This window comes from Petaurus breviceps, unplaced genomic scaffold (assembly GCF_028583685.1).
Source record: "Petaurus breviceps papuanus isolate PSGF00001 unplaced genomic scaffold, PetGlider_PUasm1.0 90775, whole genome shotgun sequence".
NCBI classification, from domain to species: Eukaryota; Metazoa; Chordata; class Mammalia; order Diprotodontia; family Petauridae; genus Petaurus; species Petaurus breviceps.
Genome location: NW_027187342.1, coordinates 13,181,958 through 13,203,181, shown reverse-complemented (window position 1 = coordinate 13,203,181; position 21,224 = coordinate 13,181,958). Strand labels below are relative to the sequence as shown.

The window sequence follows — 21,224 nt, the reverse complement described above, 5'->3', positions numbered from 1 at the left end:
GGAAGCTGTCTGCCACTGAACCCAGGTGACACTCTGGTGAATCCAGGTAGAATCTGGGACCATGGAAGGGGATCCAGGGAATCTGAGAACCAGCCCCAAGCCAAGATGAAAAGACATCTCCTCGGGTACTGAGTAATTATGGAATTTTAGTTTACTAGTGACCTAAGGGGGTGGAGGGTTTTGTGTATGATACTTAGTAATTGATTGCTGAATAAGTGACTGATTGAGTTAATCAAGACTTTGCCCCATGAGTGGAAGACTTAGACTATTGTACTTTGAGACTATATTGAGGCCATTTTAATGATAAGCTGTTGTGCTGTGATAAGTTGTAATATTGTAAATGCTGTACCTTGATTTTCTGTGAATGTTTTTCTTTAAAGTGTTATGGAAGAGAGTGTTCACTATACTGTGTAATCAGAACCTTAAAAGCTGTTCACAGTAGCATTCTTCTGGAAAGCTGCTCTGCATGGCATTACATACTCTTATTGCCTGGCAAGCAGGTAGACTTAAATCACCATTCCCTATGTAAGGATAGGGACAAAAAAAATTTCTGAAATCCTAAGTGAGATTTGTGAATATATTTGCCAATAGAAACACTATTACACTGAGTAGTTTTGTTCTATAGCACTTTTAGTATAGTTCTGAATCAATACTGTACACTGACCTAGGGATCTAAACATAAACACTAAGTATATTTTTACGGGAAAGGGAATTTTAAATAAGAAAAAACTAACTTACATAAAAAAACTTTTAGAACATAGCCTGTCTGAAAGTTAGAGATTTATCTTCATACAGTGACAGAGCTTAATAATTTCTTAAAACTGTGTCTGGCATCACTCACATAAATATTCTTCATATCAGCCACCTGGCATCTCACAGTATAGAATTCTTCAGCAGTCTGACTGACATGTTCACAATCCTGACCAAGGAATAATAGTTAAAAAAAAAGAGGTCAGTAATTTGTTCATAAACCTAAATGAGAAGTTATTAACTTTGGAAAAATGACAAAATACTTACCAATGAAACAACATTGTTTGTAATAACACCACCAAACAAACTTTTCACTGTATTTTTCTAGAAAATAAATGCAGAAAAATCAGTAATACTATTTTGAACAAATCTATACATTTCGAAGAATGTTACTATTATTCAGATATCTACCAGTTCTGGAGACATTTCTTCAATTTTTGTTATCAAATCAGTGAAGAATTCTGTCATGTCTTTTTGTTCACCAGTATTCAGTGGTTGTTTATCCATAGTATAAGTTTTGCAGAAAGGTCTAGGATTGTAAGCTTTGCATTCACTTTCCTAAAAAGAAAGAGAACATGAAATAAATCTAGATAAGAGACATATTATCTACAAACACATTCCACAACATGTACACATTTGCTTACTTTTTTACATAATAAGTATTAGTCACAATTAACAATCATACCATTCTAAAAATAAATCAAGTAATAAACACAAAAGAAATCTTACACTTTTCTGTACTGAAAGAAAAGAAGCTCAGAAACCACCTAATACAACCATTATTCAAAGGACTCAACCCTTCTATGATATCAAGGGCAAGTGTTCATCCAGATTCTGCTTGAAAAGGTCCACCAAGGGGGAAGATATTATCTCTCCAAATGGGCAATTTCACATGAGGCTTGGTTTATTCTTAACTTGTTTTTTCCACTTAATAAAATGTTTTACTATCTGAAGCATCTACCACTACTGCTAGTTTAATTCTCTGGTACTGTCTTTTCTTGGTGAGATATTATATCATTTAATCTTCACATCAACCCTATAAAGTACGTAGGATTCAAACCCAGTCTTCTACTACCAAGGGCATCTTCCAATGACCTTCCTGACAGGAACGCAATGTCTTCTAAATATGTTCTATATGTTAATCTTCTAAATATGACCAGTGTAGAATAAAAAGGAACTAAAATCTCCATTATTCAAAACACTAGGCAGTATGATATACTAGAAGAAGCACTGCCCCTGAGTCAGAAGATGAGAGACTGAATTTTAGTTCTGCTACCTATGACTTATGTGAAAAAGCAAGCTGCCAAACTCAGTTTCCCGTATGTGAAATAAGGGTAACAACATCATGTGTCACAATGAACCAGTGAGATAACGTGTAAATCACTCTGTAAGTCTCAAACTAATACATAAATGTAAGTTATGATTATTATTGAAATCAAATCATTTGCATATTAACAGCTGTCTGATCATCCTTTCCCTACTTTGTATAGAAGATTTTTTTTTAGATCCAAGTGTGTGACTTTATATGTCCTGTTAAATTTAACAAAGGCAGTTAGGTGGGGTAGTAGATAAAGAGCTGGGCCTGATATGAGGAAGACCTGAGTTCAAAATCTGGCCTCAGTCACTTGAGAGTTGCATGAACTTGGTAAATTCACTTAACCACAGTTTCCACATCTGTAATGTAGGGAAGATAACAATACCAACATCCCAGGCTTGTTGTGCGGATTGAATTAGATATAAAGCCCTTAGCACATAGTAGGTGTTTAATAAATGCCTGTTCTGGGTGGCTAGGTGGCACAGTGAGTAAAGTGCCAGCCCTGGAGTCAGGAGGACCAGAGTTCGGTTCCGGCCTCAGACACTTACCCACACAAAAGAACTAGCTGTGTAACCTTGCGCAAGTTACTTAACCCCAATTGCCCTCCAAAAGGCAAAAAAAAAGCCTGTTCCCTTTTCCCACTTAAATTTCATCCTATATTTTATTCTATCACTGTAGCCTCTTGAGACAGTTTTACATTTAGAGTCTATCCTTCACATGTTAGTAATTTCATCCATCTTTAATCTAAATATTACAGACTAGATTTCATAGGCAGCTATTTAGACACAAAAGTATGAAGATGAAAGTGGTAGTACTGCAGTATCTGTCTGACAAAGAGATAAAGAGTAGAAGCAGTGGGGCAGCCAGGTAGCTCAGCGAGTAAGAGCACCAGCTCCAGTGTTGGGATGACCTGGGGATCGAATCCGGGCTCAGACACTTAGCACCACACCCAGAAACAACTGGCCATGTAACCTTGAACAATTTACTTAACCCCGATTGCTTTAAAAAAAAAAAAAAAGAGTAGAAGCAGACAGGTCTCTAATAACAAAGGCATAAAAATTGGCAATGCAGGAATGCATGGTACACAGTAATGAAGGAATAATGCAGGAAATTAAGAGCTATTCTCTAAGAAGAGTCAGAGTGGATGGGTAATGAGGGAAGAGTCAGAAATCAGCTCAACTACAAATAAATGAATGAGACACTAGTGATATAAATGATAGAACTAAGTGAGTAAGTGAAGGAGAATGATGAGTTCAGTTTTAGACATACTGATTTTGAGATAAGAGAAAGACATTCCATTATTTCTATTTAGTTTTTGAGACTTACCATTAAATATGTAAACATTTTCTGAAGTTCCAGAAGAGTAGTCTTATGCTTTATATCTTCTGAATACTAGAAAATAAAATGATAATTAACTTGTTGTTTATCAAGACCATAAGAATTTTGCCTAAAAAGTTAATGCACAGAAAATTTCTGATTCGCTCATTATACAAACTCCCTCCCAGCACAATACCTTTCATACAACTAGAGGGAGTACTTTTTACATGAAGAATGTATCAGAATTGTATTTCTGTGCAAGATACTATATACATATATACACACACAGAGTTTAATTTTGTAAAGCCAAGAGAAGAGGGGGAAAAAATATCCATGTCTAGATTAGACCCCTGTCTTTAAAATAACAAAACAATAAGGGTATAGCTATCGCAATCAAATTGGGAAAATAACTGATTGATACAATGTTAAAAAAAAGTCCACACATGCTTTCTTTTAACTGACAAACTGTGCTTAAAAGCTGTCCATAAATCATCACTTTCATTTTTCATCTCCTATTTTATTTCAATGTCCATTTTGACAGATTCCATGTTGGGGGAAGAAAAAAAAAGAGGAAAACCATACATACCTTTGCAGTAAAAATGGCTTGTCTAGCTTCAGGTATCATATAGAGTTGTTGAATAGTGGAAGCCAAATAACAAGTGGCTCCAAGATTAGTTAGGCCAACAAATCTACACTCTGCTCGAACATCATCATGAGGCCAATAGTCCCACTTGTAAGGGGCATGGGATGCTGAGTGAGAAGGAGAAATTACAAAATAATTAGCTTAAAAACTTGACAGAATAAAACAGCATGCCACAATACTTTCCTAATAGCAGCATGGAACTGGTTTCAATTATTTACATATCACATATAAAATATTCTTTCGCATTTGGCAAGTGTTAAAATTAGATAACATGGTACATAATACTAAAGGCAACATCTTCAATATATTGAAAAAGTAAATGGCTTGGTTTCTACCTAATACCTTTCATACACCAAGCACTTAGCATTCTCTTTCATAGATGTATTACTCTGCTCATCTGGACAATAACTCTAAATAAACATGACCAAACATACTTACATTGCATATGTTGGGCCATTACCCAGTTGTGTAGAAGCCTATAGTTCTCAACTGATCCTTTTACCATTTCTACTAACAAATCATAAGCAGCAGCTCTTGAAGAATGAGATTTGCATTTTGGCTGTTGCCGATCTTTTAAACTTGGAAGCAAGAAGAGCAAATTGAAGATGTCTCTTAGAAATTCCTGGGGAGGAAAGCAATTCACTGAATGGGTATGCTAACAAAAGAGCTTTAATTTAATTTAAAAAATAATGATTAGTCATTTCAAAGAATCAGTTTTTAAATATTAAAATGTCTTAATACTTGGCTTACAACTAAATTGAAAAAGCCTACTTTTCTGTAGACTAAAATAAAACTATTAAAAACTTAAAATAAACCCTCATTACTTTACACAAATTTTCCACCCTGGAATTAAGGATTCTCCACAATCTGGATTAACCCTATTTTTCTAGTCAAATAATTAGCATAGTTCTCCTTTATGGAACCTATGTTGGAGTCAAATTAGACTGCTCCTTGTTCTTCCAACTCCATATTCCTTCTTCTGCTTCCAGGTATTTGCACAAGTTATCCATGAAGGAATGCACTCCTTCCTTTAGCTCTACTTATCAAAATCCTCCTTGACAGCTAGGTGACCCAATTTATGGATAAATGCCCTGGGCCTAGAGTTAGGATGGACTGAGATCAAATCCAGCCTCAATCACTTAATAACTGTGTGACCCTGGGCTAACTACTTCACTCTTCTGCCTGAAATTCCTCACTTTTTAAAGTGGGGTAATAACAGTATCTACTTTCTCAGAGATGTTGTTAGGATGATTAAACACAGTACATGGCACATATGACACATTACATAAATGTCAGATATTACTAAAGTTGAAGGAAGCTTTCTCTGATGCTGTTTTTAATAGTCATCTTCCTCAACCTACCCTGTATTTACTAATCTTTGGATGTCACCTCTCCAGTACAATGTAAGCTCCCTGTGGGAAAAGGTCTGTTTCATTTTGTCTTTGTATCTCCCCAGTGCCTAGTTCTGTACTTTACACATAATATTCATTTTAACTGTTTCTTGAACTACGGGAAGTAGGACCCACTACCAGATACAAAGCTGGTGGACTAAGACTACTTTCTGTCTTTTCTTTCTTTTTTGGGGGGGAGCAGAGGGGACAGGACATATAGGTAATATAAGAAGCTGTTGTACATAATTTGTAATGGGTACTGTTTTTCTTGGCTTTTCAATGGATGGAGAAGGGGAAGGAAGGAAGGAAAAAGAATTTGTAAGTGAAAATAAAAGTGGAAAATGAAATATATAAATGTTATTAAATTAATAAAATTATAAGTAGATCATTCGTTTTTTAAAAGAAATATATAATCTAGATAAATCTCTCAAGGTCACTGTCTACTCTATATCTGTGATACTAATTGGAGATATTTTATACCAAAACTCACTGTGTACGTACATTTTCATGTTTTTATACATGATATATAAAACATGTATATGTCTGTATATGCACACACATATACATTATATACAATCAACATTGGTGAAGGTTAGAGTTAGGATTCTATGCTTCGAATACACTTATTTAGATTGGGTTTACTCCCTGAAGACATTTGCAGAATCATAAAAAAATACCCATGGATTATAGATGGCAAGGAAAAGAAGAATAAGGGAACATGGTAGGGGGAATGATAAAGAGCAAATGGAGATCAATGGATGAATTCAACCACAACAAAAATTTATTTTCTAGATCTCTTAAATTCTGTTGGGAACAATATTATCCTACTGGCTACCTCTGTTCTGTCAGCATGTTAAGCTCTACAGCAATTAGTTGAAAACCTATATTCTAAGCCACATCTGACTGAACACTGTCACTGACCTAACTATTCAAAATGCCTTTCAGAGATTTTATACTAATACTGAGCACAGGGCCTGAAACATATTAAGTGCTGAATAAAAGTTTCTTGACTAACTGTCTGTGATGAACAAGAAAGGAAACTGAATTTTTAATTAGAAAAATTGGGTTTGCATCATGGCTCTGCCACTATTTCTATCAATTTATGCAACAAAGCTGACTACTCTAGAACTCAGTCACTTCCAAAATGAATGGAGTGCAGTACTGAATCTCTGGAGTTTGGGCCAACTTTGAGCACTGTTTGCTTAAGTCTAAAAATACTTTGATAAAAGCTTATTAATATATAAAATAAAACTATACTTTCATATTCTTAAAAAAAGGTTTTTACAACTATTTGTTGACTATTCTACTTATTAATAGTTTTGGTGGGTTGGTACCATCTGGAAAGCTACTAGCTTATGAAACTTTATAAAATTCAGATAAGCCAAAAAAAGTTCAATGGTCAGATCTACTATAAGCTCTAGCCAAACAATGCAATTCTCCATCCCTAGCATAAACCATGAATTTTTCTACCACAACAGCATTTAAGAACTCAAGCAGTTTCCCATGTTGCATAATTATCATCAAGTGTTTGAAGGGCTGACAAAAGAGTGACTACCTCACTAAAACTACACATAAATAGCATAGAAATAATGGGTAAGTTAAAAGTGGAAAAAATTCAAATTTAGGATATAAGCTAAATTCCCCAATCATTAATGCTAAGCAAAAACGGAACAGGTAGCCTCAGACATGGTCAGTTTCTCCTCACTGGATGTCTTCAAAAATGTATCTTGTATTTATAATTTGTATGTAGTTATTTTTGTACATTCTGCCTACCCTAATAAACTGTAAACTCCCTGAAGGCAGAAATTTTTTATGCTTTTCTCTGTAGCTGTTAAACCCAGCAGAGTACACAGCACATAGCAAGCACTTAATAAATGCTTGTTGACTAATTCAAACTAGACAATCACATTTAAAAGATGTAACAAAAAGAGATTCTTGCACTCTGTGGACACCTCCAGTTCTTTGAATTATTTTTCATTCCAGACTAGATAAAATTCTGCTTATTCTGTAAAACCCCTGCATGGCATTTCTTATAATACCTTTCCTATATTATTTGTACTCCCTCTACTAAGCTTTATGTAGTCAGAGACCACATGTTAACTAATCCCCTGAAGTACGAGACAAAGGGCTCTGCACATGATAGGAGCTTAATCACTGTTTGTTAAATAGAATGTCTTTATCTCTTAAAAAAAGTGACTTAAATGATTTTTCCTAAGGACCAATGCTCTTTAACATTAATCTTTAATCTAAAACTCCTCTTAAATATAAATCTGCTTTTTGACATTTACAGTGATTACATCTGATGAGACAAACAACAGATAGAAGGTCTGGGAGTAGGAAAATGTGGATTCAAGTCCTAGCACTACTACTACTAACTACAAGAACCTACACAGAAAGTCACAAGAACTTTCTGGGTTCCAGTTTAATCATTCTCATAATGAGAAGGCAGTACTTAACATTTTCTAAGTTTTTTTTAACATTTCTACAAGTTTTGAGTTAACATTTTCGTTATTCCACACCACTAAAATCACACTCTGACAAACAGAAATTTTATTGAAAGATTATATTATATGAATTCCAACATGTTTAATGGTAACGTGATGAGTAACTTTTTAGTAAACTCTAGAAATTGTTCATTGACGCTGCATTAAGTATTAAATATATTTGGACCCATAAAACTTTTGAAAAATGTAAAACTCATTAATGTTCCAGATATCTCAATAATACTTTTTATAATTGTAAAACTTCTTGAAAATTCAGGACTTCTAATGTAAGATCACTGAATGACATAAGGTCATATGAAAAGGCATATACGTTCTTACAGCTATACATACAACTTATTTTGGGGGGCATGGAATTCTATATATAATACAAAACTATTTTTTTGCTCTTAAAATGCTCTAAAAAATAGAGTCCTGTGAAATTAGAGCCATGATTGCTTCAGAGTTCACCTCTTTCTGTGTTATGTCATAAGAATGAAAACTGAATAAGCATCTTGAAATCTGCCATAATGTATTTTCAGGATCGATATTTTTTCAAAGAAAATTTTACCCAAAAAAACTAGTTTACTGATGTTCACATTCCAAAGTGAATTTGAAATGCATAAACACATAGCATGGAGTTCAGTGTAAAGCATGATAGCAGAACCAATTAAATTAAACACAGAGAAATATATCAAATTTTATTTCATTCCTACCTGTCCTTCCCGTGAAAATTTAAAAGGTGGTTTATGTTTAATAACACTTGTTGCAAGTCGTAAGAGTCCTGTAAGCCCATCATCTTCTACATTACCATCCTGATGATCAAGGATTTCCCTGCTACAATACATAAACAAAAAGCTTGGGCAATTATGCTTTTTACCATACCTTCCAACAATATGATTAAGATCTATGCCATCACATCAAATCATACCTTCGAATACAGTCAGCCAGATGTCTTGCCAAAGCATCTAAGTCCAGTAATGTTGTCTTAGTTTAAAGAAAAAACAAAATATGAATAAAAGGTAAAACTACATATTTTATGCACAGCAGTTTCATAGACTACAGTAAAAAATGTCAAGTTTGTAAAACAAAGAATTTTAATTTTACAAAGGGTTATATTTAGAAAATTCACTTAGAAATCATCTGCTATATAATACTGAAAAGAATAAATATTTTGAAATGGTAACTGTGGTATAAATGTGTGTAACTGATAATTAACAGAATATTCACATTCTGTTCCAAAATATAGGCAGCATAGTAAAGATTTAAAATAACTTCAGTTATTTACTTATATATGAGAAAATGATCTCTAAAAAAATTTTAAATTTATGGGCTACTAAATCTGACAATAACAATGCCACTTTAGTATGAAATGTAAATTTGTTGAAATTCAATGAAAGAAGGAAATACACTTTCAGGTGGCAGATGGCATAAGGAAATTTGATACATTCACAGAGATACACACAGAATCAAACACTTTTTCTTTTGTTTGTTTGGACCACTGATTTCATTGGTGTGGAAATTCCATCCACAGAGGCAGAAGAACAACTCATCTAAAAATAAGTTATACAGAGTTGCCTAAAGAATTAATGGTTAAGTGACTTGATCATTGTGTACATGTTATGATGTGTAACAATTCAAATCAAGTCTTGCTACTTCCAAGATTAATCCTCTCCCTGACAGCATCCTATCTCTTGCTATCAATTTTATGACCATAAAAATTCATAACACAATGTAAAATTCCAGAAGCATTTCTTTATTAAATGTCAATATTTTTTACTCAGAAGTGACTGATAGTTATGAGATAAAATTTATGACCATTCTCAATATTTTCTTACTATATGAAAGCTAATTATTATTATGCTATTAACATTCTACTTACTGCATTAACTTCTGAAACTAAAAATTTTTAAGTGAAGATGTATCTTCCAACCAAAAAAGAAAACAATTTAGGTTAAAAAAAATTCACATGCATATCTGAAGGTACTAACTTTGATACTCATTTTTCTAGACCTCTCTGTAGCCTTTGACAGGTGATCTGTCAATCAATCACTCTCTTTCCCCCAATATATTCTTCTCTCTAGATTTTTGTGACACTATTCTCTCACAATTGTCCTATATGACTGACCAATTCTTCCTGAATCACTTCTGTTGGAACTTCATTCTGGGTGAAACCAACTAATCACAAATTTCTTTGTGGCAAGGTTCTCTTCTACTGTTGTACTATTTCTCCTGGCAATGAATGTCTCTGCCTTCCATGGAATCAACTGTCATCACTAAACTGATGATTTTCAAATTTACTCATCCCTAATCTCTCTTCTACCTTCCAGTATTACATCTCAAACTAGAGGTAGCATTTATAGTTTTAAACGCAATAGGAATAACAATGATGATGACAGAGCATTGATATAGAAAATACTATGTGCCAGGCCCTGTGCAAAGTGCTTTACAAATGTTATCTCGTATGATCCTCACAATAATTATAGGAGGTATATGCTATTTTTATCCTCATTTTAGATAAGGAAACTGAAGCAGAGGTTAAATGACTTTCTCAGGGTCACAAAGACAGTTAAGGGAGTGAGACTGGATTTGAAGTCAAGTTTCCCTGACTCTAGGTCTAGTGCAGTATCGATTGCAAAACCAACTTTTTGTCTAAAACTCATTCTCTCCCTCTCCCTTTCTCTGTCTCTCATGACCTCCTGGATCAAGTATAAAATCTGGGATTTAGAACCTATCATTATCTTCCTAACTTTCCAGCCTTTTTATATTTATTCTCTTCCAAATACATACGATGTAATGAAACTGTATCCCTTGCTGTTCCTCAAACAACATACTCCAGCTTCTCACTACATATTCCTTGTCTGGATCTCTCTCTCAGGATCTCCATCATCCCAAGCTTTGTTAAAGTCCTAGTTAAAATCCCACCTTCTATAAGAATCCCTTCCCCTCCCCCTCAATGCCAGTGTCTTCTTTTAAATATTAATTATACAATGTCCCTCATTTTTTCCTTTTACATCTTGTATATGGGTAGTTGTTTGCATGTTGTCTCTCCCATAGATAATGAGTTTCTGGAAAGCAGGGACTGTTTTTTTGCCTTTCTTTGGACTTAGCACAGTGCCTGGAATATAAAAAGCATTTAACAAATGCTTGTTGATTTGACTTTAACCTAAAGCAGGAAAATTTAATATTTTCTTTTTTGTCATTGCAATCTGGTAAATCTGTTAGAGAATAGACTCCTCAGAAAAAATATTTTCAATAATATAATATAATAAAATACATAAAATTACTTAGGGAACCAATTATACTGAAATTCAATTATCAAAAGACTAAAAGTCCCAATTTCATGGACTCTCTGAAACCTATAAACTGACTCTTTGGGCCTCTTTTAACTCTAGATTATGTGAACTCATGAACTAAAGAAACCTGTTACTTCTCTCAGAGTTATTTTTTATTATCTGAATCTGCCTGCAATTTATAAAGACTGTGAAGAAAACTTTCTATTTTAGACTTTTCTTTATAAAATCTTTATTAGTTTATATTATATATAGTCTGAAACATTTAATTTTGGTTTAACAAAATGGTTATCAAATTCAGACATTATAATTTTTTGATTACTAATTTCTTATTTTAAGGGAAATGAAATCACAGGTTCCAGTTGACAGAAGTATTTTAAAAGAAATCTAAAATTCAAGCACCAAATAAACAACTTGTTCAAAATCTTATTAATATACTTGCTTAGGTATACCAAGTAAATGGATCTTTAAACATAGCTAAAAAGTATGACCAGATTTCTGATGAAGTCAGAAATTGCTATAATCAGTAAGAATGTACTAACACTACCAAACACTCCACAGATTACCAAAAAATCTTGGATAATAAAGAGTCAATGATGGCTTGTGCTGTATTCACAAAAATACAATGAGGAAACAATATAAAGAGACAGAGGGGAAACGATCACTTAGAGGAATAAATAAATGTGAAATTAGTTTTACCAACCTGACTAGCATCTTTTACATGTATGTTGTCAATTAATTTGCATAATAACCAAAAATATTCTTTACATCCAGGTATTAGCACTGGTTCTTCTTCATAATCCTCTATCTGTGAGAAAAGAAATATTTTTTAAATCTATGTCTCCAAAAAGATGCCCAAAACCTAAAAACCAAATTAATATGGTCAAGAAACAATTGTTTTAAGATTTTAAGAGGGAGGAAAATCTTTTAATTTCCTTAACTTCTAGAGAAAAGTTAAAATTAAGAAAAATCTCAAACTTATTCCATGACTTCTATTTACCACTGAAATAAATGAAACTATTTATTTACTGAGTCTCTAACATGTACCCACTTGGGATAAATATTTATATTGTTTGATATTACAGTTACGACAAGACTACGATACGGAGTTACCTGCTTTTAAGTGGTCTTAAAAGTCACAAAGTACACAAACAATGACAGACAAATTTCTAATTTCCCACTGTTCTGACCAATGTTAACTATATGTCAAGCATTTCATACTTGAAACTTCTAACTGAATAAAACTACTGGCTGACTGCAGTAGTAGGTGAGATACTCCTCTTTGGCTGCCTCAAACAGCCAACAAAAACCCTCTCCCAATTTTTGGTGCCGACAGAGAAACTCCCACTACTTCAATCACACTCAACTCTAGTTTCAGTAAGTAGGACTCTCTTCCACAACTGGCACCAACAACCCCTTCTCCATCTATCCCATTTCCAGACTTTTAACTTCTGTATTTTAAGCTCAACTTTGAGGGTATTCTCTTCCCCCTCATGACAAGTGAGTTTCTTAAAAAACTGGGGACAAAGTTCTGTCTATACTGCCATATAGTGTTGGTGTGTATGCACCTGAATACATGTGCCTGTGTGCTTTGCTTCTGTCTGCTCAATATATCACATAATAATGCTTTTAATTGCACCAGCTTCCTGTGAACTAATTTCCTACAAATTTCTGAACCCAGGTCTTTGTTTTAACTCAAGAGGTGAGATCAAATTATGCACTAACTCATTGGCAGTTCAAGGAGAATGAGAATATCTTACCAGTAGGAAGTTCATAAAACCAATTTAGGAAGAAAATATACTCATGAAAAAAAAAAGTAAGAAAATCTTAAAATAGAGGCTACACAATTAAATGCAAAGTATGATAGAAGTTTAGAGAAAAGACCTGAGATTTCTAGATTATGCTTACATGGTTGTTATCTCCTACCTGTTTGACTGGTTCTTTTCAGTCTCCTTTGCTTGGTCTTTATCCAGATCACAACCACTAACCCAAGATTCTGTCCCTTTTCTATTCTCCCTCTATACTATCTTGTTTTGTGAACTCTTCATTTACTATGGGTTCAAGATGGCTTCCAAATCTAAATATCCAGCCTATCTTTTTTTTCCCTTAGCTCTAGTTTTTCATAACTAACTGCCGTTTGGCATTTCAAATTGAATACATCCAAAAAGGAAATCATTATCTTTTCCACAAAACTCTCCTCTTTTCTCAATTTTTTTTTCTATCACTGGCGAAGGTTTCAATCCATATTCCACTCAGCTTCCAAGATGATTTTTCTGAAGCCTAGGACTGACCATATCAGTTCAATTAGTTCTAGTGGCTACCTATTATCTCAAGGATGAAATATAAAATACATTGTTTGGAATGTAAAGCCTTAAAAGCCCTGTCCCTTCTCTACCTACCCTGTCTTTTCACAGTCACTCATGACTGTGATATATTGGTCTTCTTCCTGATCCTCTTTCCCAACTCTATGCCTTTTCATTATCATTCTATCATGCATGGAATGCTACTGTCTTTACCTCTACTTTCTTGGCTTCTCTGAATTCCTTCAAAACTCAGCTGAAATCCTACCAAATGCAAGGGAAGTTTTTCCAGATCCTCGTTCTCCATAATACTAGTACTCTTTTTTTGATATTATCTTCTACTTACAACAGGTGTATCTTGTATGTATTTGGTGTCCAATTCCCCTGCCATTAGAATGATAGCTCCTTGAGGGCAAGGAGACTGTTTCTGCCTTACTTTTTATCCCTAGAACTTAGCACATGGCCTTGCAAATAAGTTAAGGACTAATAGTAGGTCAGTCAATAAGCATTTAAGTGCCTACTATTTGTTAGGCACCAAGCAAAAACCTGGAGATACAAAGAATGAAAAAAAGTAGTCCTTGACCTCAAGGAGTTCATGATTCTAGGGAAGACAACTAGTAAACAAATATATACAAATTAGGTGTGTATAGGGTAAATAGAAAATAATTAACAGAGGAAAGGCACTAGAATTAAGAGAGGATGGGAAATGCTTAGTGACTAACTACAGGATAGTGACTTGGCCATTGTTTTTCATTTTATAAAATGAATTACAAATGTGATTTCTTAGTTCATCAATTAAATGAAAAAGAAAATTATTTTAAATTACTTCCGTCAAAAGATGTCAGCCTTAGATGATTAATGAATTATTTTAGCTTAACTGCTCAGTTGTAATAGATTATTCACAATGTCAAACATAAGGATTTCCATTTGTATCTAGTATGTTGGATTTCCAATTGTTTACTGTTCTTGCTTAGTTCCTCTAAAACTACAAATTAGCTTGCCCATGATAGCTACTCACATCTATTATACAGGACAAATGAAAATTTGAAAATGAAAAGGAAAGTGAAATATAAAAATATTTTAAGTGCATATGCTTGATATGTGCATTATGGTGAATTGGTATGTCTATACCTAACATAGAAAGGAATAGACCATGAAAATGTTCTGGTTAGGGACCTGTTCTGTAATCACTAAAAATACATTCAATTGCCATGAGAAAGATTAATCCAGAAGAAATAAACAATAACTAATTTAAATTCAAGTGATGTGGGCTTCTTTCCTTGGTTTTAAACAGAATGTGGCAGCATCATTTTGGCCACCTTCCATTGTGAATAATCACATTTTTGCTCTATGAAAATTAAATGCTGTCACAAATCACATAAATTAATTATGAAGACAGAGATGTAAAATATTTTGAGAAACTTTGGAGAAAAAGCATTAAGAACTTGAAATAATATTCTACACACACTCTCTCTCTCTCTCTCTCTCTCTCTCTCTCTCTCTCTCTCTCTCTTTCTCTCTCTCCCCCCTTACCTTAATGGGCTTTAAAGCCTGAGCATCAGGAAGAAATTTCAATAATGTTGAGGAAGCAAGTAATAGAAAAGATCTATTAATTGAATCCCCACCATCCAGTCCAGATAAAGATAACTTGTATAAACCATTGCAAGATTCATGACGAACAGCAGTCTAAAACAAAATATAAGTTTCAAAGGAAATTTCACTGAGTTAATACCATAACTTTTTTTCTTCACTATATTTTAACCAATATTTATTAATTTCTTAGTAAAAAGTAACAAAATATTATATTCACATAAATAGGTATGGATGATATAGGACTTATCAAGAAACTACATGTACTTAAATAAATATTAAACTGAATATGCAAAAACTGAATTCCTGAAATTCTCCATTACTGTTGGTGGTAAATATAGGGAAATGGGATGAAGCAAATAAAATCCTTGGTTAACCTAAAAGATAAGAAGCTAAAAAATAGAATAACAATATTTTAGAGTTGTAGGAACCTGTAATTTGCCTAAAACCAGTAATTGGCATACTTTAACTGATTCATTCATTCAATAACTAAGTATGTACTATTCTATGTGTTGGGAACAGTGGAGGGCAAATGGTAAAGGGACAATTAAGTAATGGTTTCTGTATTGATAGAGAAAAACATAAAAGAAGCACGTAGAACGATGTCTTTTTGAGCATTATATTAGTAGTAGTTAACTACAAAGCCTAGGTACTTAAATATCAAATTAAATAAAACTAAGAAATTAAAACTAAGTATTTAATTACAAATACTGTGATAGACTGAAAGTAAAAGTAGGTTAATATCAAGTAAAAGGAATAATTTGTCTATATTTAATATTAAATTACATAATTTGAAGACCAAAATAAAGCAAAAAATAAGTCTGCAGCACAATCTCCATTTTCTTTCATTTGTCTTACCTCAGGAATAAGAAGAGTCAGTTTCCTTAGCCAATCTTGTAAATGATCACTGTCAGCAAGGCTAGATTTTACTGAAGAACAGCAATGAGCCCAACTAACTAAGAGCCACATTGAATAATGTGTAACTAAAATAAGGAAAGAAAAGAGATGACCATGTCATTAGCAAATGATATCAGGAATACTATTTTACTCTTAAATTGTAATATGTTAATTTCAAATTAACTCTGTAGTATGCTCACTTACCTTCATGTCTTGACCTATGATCAGACTGAGCTTTCAAGACTCTACACAGGGAGAGAAATATGTATACATGTTACATGTGTGTGTGCTTTTGCATATTACACATATATTACCTAAAGACATAGAAATTGAAATGCTGCAATGAACATAAGAACTTTTATCCAATTACAATCCACAATAAGACAAAGATAAAAATTGAATTTCATTACAAAAAATTCCAAAGAACTGTTCAAATTCTTTTCTTATACTAAAATTTTACTGAATAATTACTTTTAAAAGTATCCACTGGTATTAAGAAAAATTTCCTGTTTTTTAAAAAATTTCATTTTGGTATTATTGGATATAATTTTGTTTTAAGTTCTTTCCAAAAAAAGTCATACTTTTTCTCTCATTTTAAATATGATGCTAATTAATTTCTGTCTGGAGGTAGATTATTTCTAACAATTAGAGAAAAAAAGTCAGTGATCTAGAACATTTCCTACCAAATTCTAAATAGTTTGTTTTCTTTAAAGATATTTAAAGGAATAACTGTGTGCTTGTATGTGTGTAGGTGGTGGTGTTTTTGTTACAAAAGGACTGCAGAATAGATAAAAATATAATTTGACTTAAAAAGCAAACATAGATGAAACCTGCTGGGATCATGACTTACATATAGCATAGTAAACCAGTGCTGTTGAAACAAATGAATTATGCTGCATATTAATGAAATGAGTCCCAAATAATCAATGTACAATCAGTAAATAAAAATAATCGACAAGTATGTAAAACACTCTCACAAAAAGTGGTTATAAAGATGCCTGAACATAATAAATACTATCTTATATCAGCTAGGTAATAGTTGATCCAAACTTATTTCTGCAATTATTTTTCCCTAATTCAATGTCATAATTAAGAAAAGAAAGATCTATGTTTAGCTTATATGAGATAAATGCAATTATAAATACTGCTTATTGATTAAATCCTAATCTCACATATGATGCATCACAATAATCAGAAACTCCAAATTAGTGATATCTTGAGTTTTAAAAAATTAAATCACTCTTTCTCCACCCACATAACCAAACAAGATTTCATACCTAGGTGCCAAGTTATCATAAGTATAAGCAACAGACATAAGCCGCTGAATCAAACAGGTTCCTTGGACAAGAACAAGAAACACCTGTTTAAAGAAATGAGGGGAAAAAAATAGTAGTTATTGACAAAAGTAAACATTAAAACTGTATGGGGATATTTTGGGATAGGGGAAGACAGGGAAATTGGGATTAAGTGCCTTGCCCACGGTCACATGCCTAGTAAGTGCTAAAGTGTCTGCAGCCAGATTTGAACTAAGGTCCTCCTGATTATGCTCTATTCATTAAACTGTATTTTTACTACATAACTAAAAAGTGATTAATAATTAACATGTTTAGATTCCTAACTTCTCTGATAAAGTGGATTTCCATAAATAGTTATTTTAAAATATAAGTAAATCAAATACTTTAAAAGACAAATAAAATAAGCTTAGATGGTAGAAACTTTGGAATTAGAAGACCTGTGCTTCAAATCCTATCTTTATATCATTTAACCTCACATATTCTAAATTATCTCCCTTATTTAACGAAGAGGTCAACTAGACAACCGTTCAAGTCTTTTTCACCTCTAGATTTATGATCCCACGATATTGTTTTGTAATCAAATATTAGCTGTTACACAAAAATAACAAATAATTGAAGATAATAATAGCGAAATCTAGGTTTTCTTATATTAAGAAATAGATTTCTAATTTTTGTGTCTTTCATTAAAAGTATACTTACTAAAGAGAAAGTTATTTAAATACAAAAAATACTAACTTCATAAAAATATTAGGGAAGGAAATTTTGAAAATGGAAATCTCATATTCTACAGATAAAGAGATAGATATATCCTGATAGAAAGGGCTTTATTTCAACATGGAAGAATTACTGGGAGGGTAGGGGATGGGGGGGGGGGGGGTAATAGGGCAAGAACAAAAATACACCTTTCCATTACATCAAGCTTTTATTTCATGTGTCTCTCAAATGGTTTTGTTTGTTTGTGGGGGTAGGGGAAATGGGAGGAGAAGACACAGCCACTCAGGTAATCATCATCTCAATTTTCATAAGTTAAGTTTCTACTTCATTTTTAGGGATAGGACAAATTAATCATCATAAGACGAATAAAATTTTAAAATTTCAAATACTTCAATACTGAAAAGGCTAGAATGGTCACTGATAAAAAAAAAAACAGAATTAACAATCAACACTAAAAATCTTACGGCAATGGCATTGATTTTTCTATAAAACTTCCTAAATAAGGCTAAACACTTTTGCCTATATTTCCCAAAAGAGATTTTGTAATATATTAATTAAAATTAAGCCACATCTTTCACTGAAAAATATCCCAGAAAACGGAGAGTATTTTTTTCCAAATAAAAAAAATTGCTTTTTAAAAATTACAGAACTGGAAGTAACATTTAGAATCTTGGTTTAAAAAAAAAGGTTTTAAATTCTTTAAAAAGTTGACTTCATTGTAAAAGTTCTAGGAAACTTATTCCATTACTAGGTGTAAAAATATCACCAAAAAATCTTAAAGATGAGCCCAATCCCTTTGTTAAAAATAACAAGTTTGAAACTGTAATTATAGTAAAAGCATAAAGAAAAGAATGTATTGGCATATACTCTACATAGTGAAGGAAGAATAGTAACAGGACAGGTGTGAGGGATAATAAATGGGCAGCCTGCATGATCCACTGTAACCATATAATACTTCATCAAACTGAGCTGAAGTTTTCTGGGGGATTTATGAAAGGACCTAGCCACCAAATCACATATGATGACATGGTAAGGATGGATTGTGATGTTACCCAGAAGATGAAGGATTCACATCAGTGAGATCATACATCACTAAATAAACAACGTATAAAAATCTAAATTGTTGGGTTCCATTTCTAAGGGTGTGGGATTCTGAACAAATTATCAATGAGAATTGACTTTATTTTACATTAAATTCAAAATTATAAAGGAATAGGGAAAAACAATTTAAATCCTTCAAAGAAACCTTTTAAAAGTTGCAATACTGTCAATAATAAATTTGAGGAAGCAATAAATGAAGACAATATTAAGCATTCATATGCACTTCAATGAAAGGAAGAAAAACTATAGGCTCTATATTACTATGTAAAACAAAAGATATGAATTGCTCATTTTCTAATTATGAACTGAAATGGCATGGACAAATTAGAAGCTATTTTCTAAAACTCATTTGCCTGGGGACCAATAAGGCTCCAACATTGAGGGCTTTAAAACCAACCTTTAATACATTAAAAAGGAATAAAATGCATTCACTCATTTTGGAATACAAGTCAGAAAATTTTTTCAGGCTTAATAACTGCCATGGTTTATAAAAGAAGTTTATTAGGCATCCAAGTAATAAAGAATTTTGTGGGAGTATTTCTAAAAGTAATTTTAAAGAATTTTAAAAATCAAACTGCATTAATTTATATGTAAGGAGGGGTAGAGTCAAGATGGCAGAGTACAAAAAGGACTTCCATGGGGCTCTGGCTTTCATGTCCCCCAATTCATGTAAAAAGGTGACTGTGAACAAACTTTGGAGCTACAGAAACCACATAATAACACAGAGAAGCTAACCTGCCGCTTCGGAGAGCCCGGCAGGCCGGCAAGAATCGGCCAGCACAGCGCTCTGGGAGCCGACCCCAACCACACGTGAGCCAGAGGTTTTAGCCCCAGGGCGGGCCTGGCCAACCAGCGCCTGGAGGGACTTCAGATCATCAGCAGCTGTGGCAGTTTCCAGAATAATCAACAAACAGATGCAAAGGACAAAGTGAGAGGTCAGTGCAGTGTGGAATTTGGGATTCAGTAGCTGGGAGTGCATAGGCTTTTGCCCCCCTGAGGTGAGAAGGCAGCCGCCCCCACAGGGCAGCTTCAGCTCTTGGCCTGCAGAGTGTAGGGGGACCAAGCAACCAGTTTGACGGGTAACTGCTCTTGCTTTAACCTGCTTGGATCTGAATTGCAGTCTAGGGTGGAGGTCCTGGGAAGCGAACCAGCTTGCCAGAGCGTGTGGAGGCTTCAGAGAGGGCACCCAACTAATACCTCTGGCAGCTGAGAAAACCCCAGCATTTGGAACAAAGCTCCCCTGTCTGGTGGCAGAATTCTACTGTGGCAAAAAGCCCAAGGGTCAAGAGACTGAGTGGTGACAAGAGCAGGCAAAAGAAGCAAAATAAACAGAGAACCCCAACATTAGACTCCTATTTTGGGGACAAAAAGGATCAAAGCATGGAACAGGAGGAAGACATTGAAGTCAAACTCCTGCACCAAAAACTTCAAAGGAAAATATGAGCTGGTTACAGGCCATAGAAGACTTTAAGAAGCAAATAAGAGAAGTGGAGGAAAAATTGGGAAGAGAAACAAGAACAATGCAAGAAAATTATGAAATGAGCCAATGAAATGAGTCAACAGCCTGACTGAGGAAAATCACACCTTAAAAAATAGGCTAACTCAAATGGCAAAAGAGACTCAAGAAGGCAATGAGAAGAATGTCTTAAAAAGCCAAATTGCAAATTGGAAAAAGAATCTCAAAAGCTCGCTGAAGACAATCATTCCTTCAGAATTAGATTGAAGCAAATGGAAGCTAGTGACTTTATGAGAAATCAAGATGCTGTTAAAGAGATCCAAACAAATAAAAGAATAGAAGGCAATGTGAAATATCTCATGGGAAAAACCATTGACCTGGAAAATAGATCCAGGAGAGGTACTTTAAAAATTATTGGACTACCTGAAAGCCATGATCAAAGAAAGAACCTAGAAATCATCTTCCAAGAAATTCTCAGGGAAAACTGCCCAGATGTTTTAGAATCAGAGGGCAAAATAGAGGTTGAAACAATCCACCGATCACCTCCTGAAAAAGATCCCAAAAAGAAAACTCCTAGGAATATTATAGCCAGGTTCTGGAATTCGCAGATCAAGGAGAGAATATTACAAGCAGCCAGGAAGAAACAATCTGAATATTGTAGAAACACAATCAGGATAACACA

General features: G+C 33.6%; 1 protein-coding gene across 3 annotated transcripts in view; it reads right to left on the bottom strand.

Moving 5' to 3' along the window:
* USP34 (ubiquitin specific peptidase 34) overlaps nt 1-21,224 on the bottom strand; it is a 322,401-nt gene that overhangs the window by 95,478 nt on the left and 205,699 nt on the right. For all 3 annotated transcript variants that reach the window (XM_069069036.1, XM_069069034.1, XM_069069035.1), the window contains exons 35-47: nt 17,254-17,336; nt 16,181-16,221; nt 15,938-16,062; nt 15,023-15,175; nt 11,893-11,997; nt 8,828-8,883; nt 8,613-8,733; nt 4,464-4,647; nt 3,969-4,132; nt 3,392-3,457; nt 1,162-1,308; nt 1,018-1,074; nt 842-919 (exon numbers count right to left, since the gene is read on the bottom strand). In XM_069069036.1, coding sequence (XP_068925137.1) covers nt 842-919; nt 1,018-1,074; nt 1,162-1,308; nt 3,392-3,457; nt 3,969-4,132; nt 4,464-4,647; nt 8,613-8,733; nt 8,828-8,883; nt 11,893-11,997; nt 15,023-15,175; nt 15,938-16,062; nt 16,181-16,221; nt 17,254-17,336 — 1,380 coding nt within the window. The remainder of the gene's footprint in view (nt 1-841; nt 920-1,017; nt 1,075-1,161; nt 1,309-3,391; nt 3,458-3,968; nt 4,133-4,463; nt 4,648-8,612; nt 8,734-8,827; nt 8,884-11,892; nt 11,998-15,022; nt 15,176-15,937; nt 16,063-16,180; nt 16,222-17,253; nt 17,337-21,224) is intronic.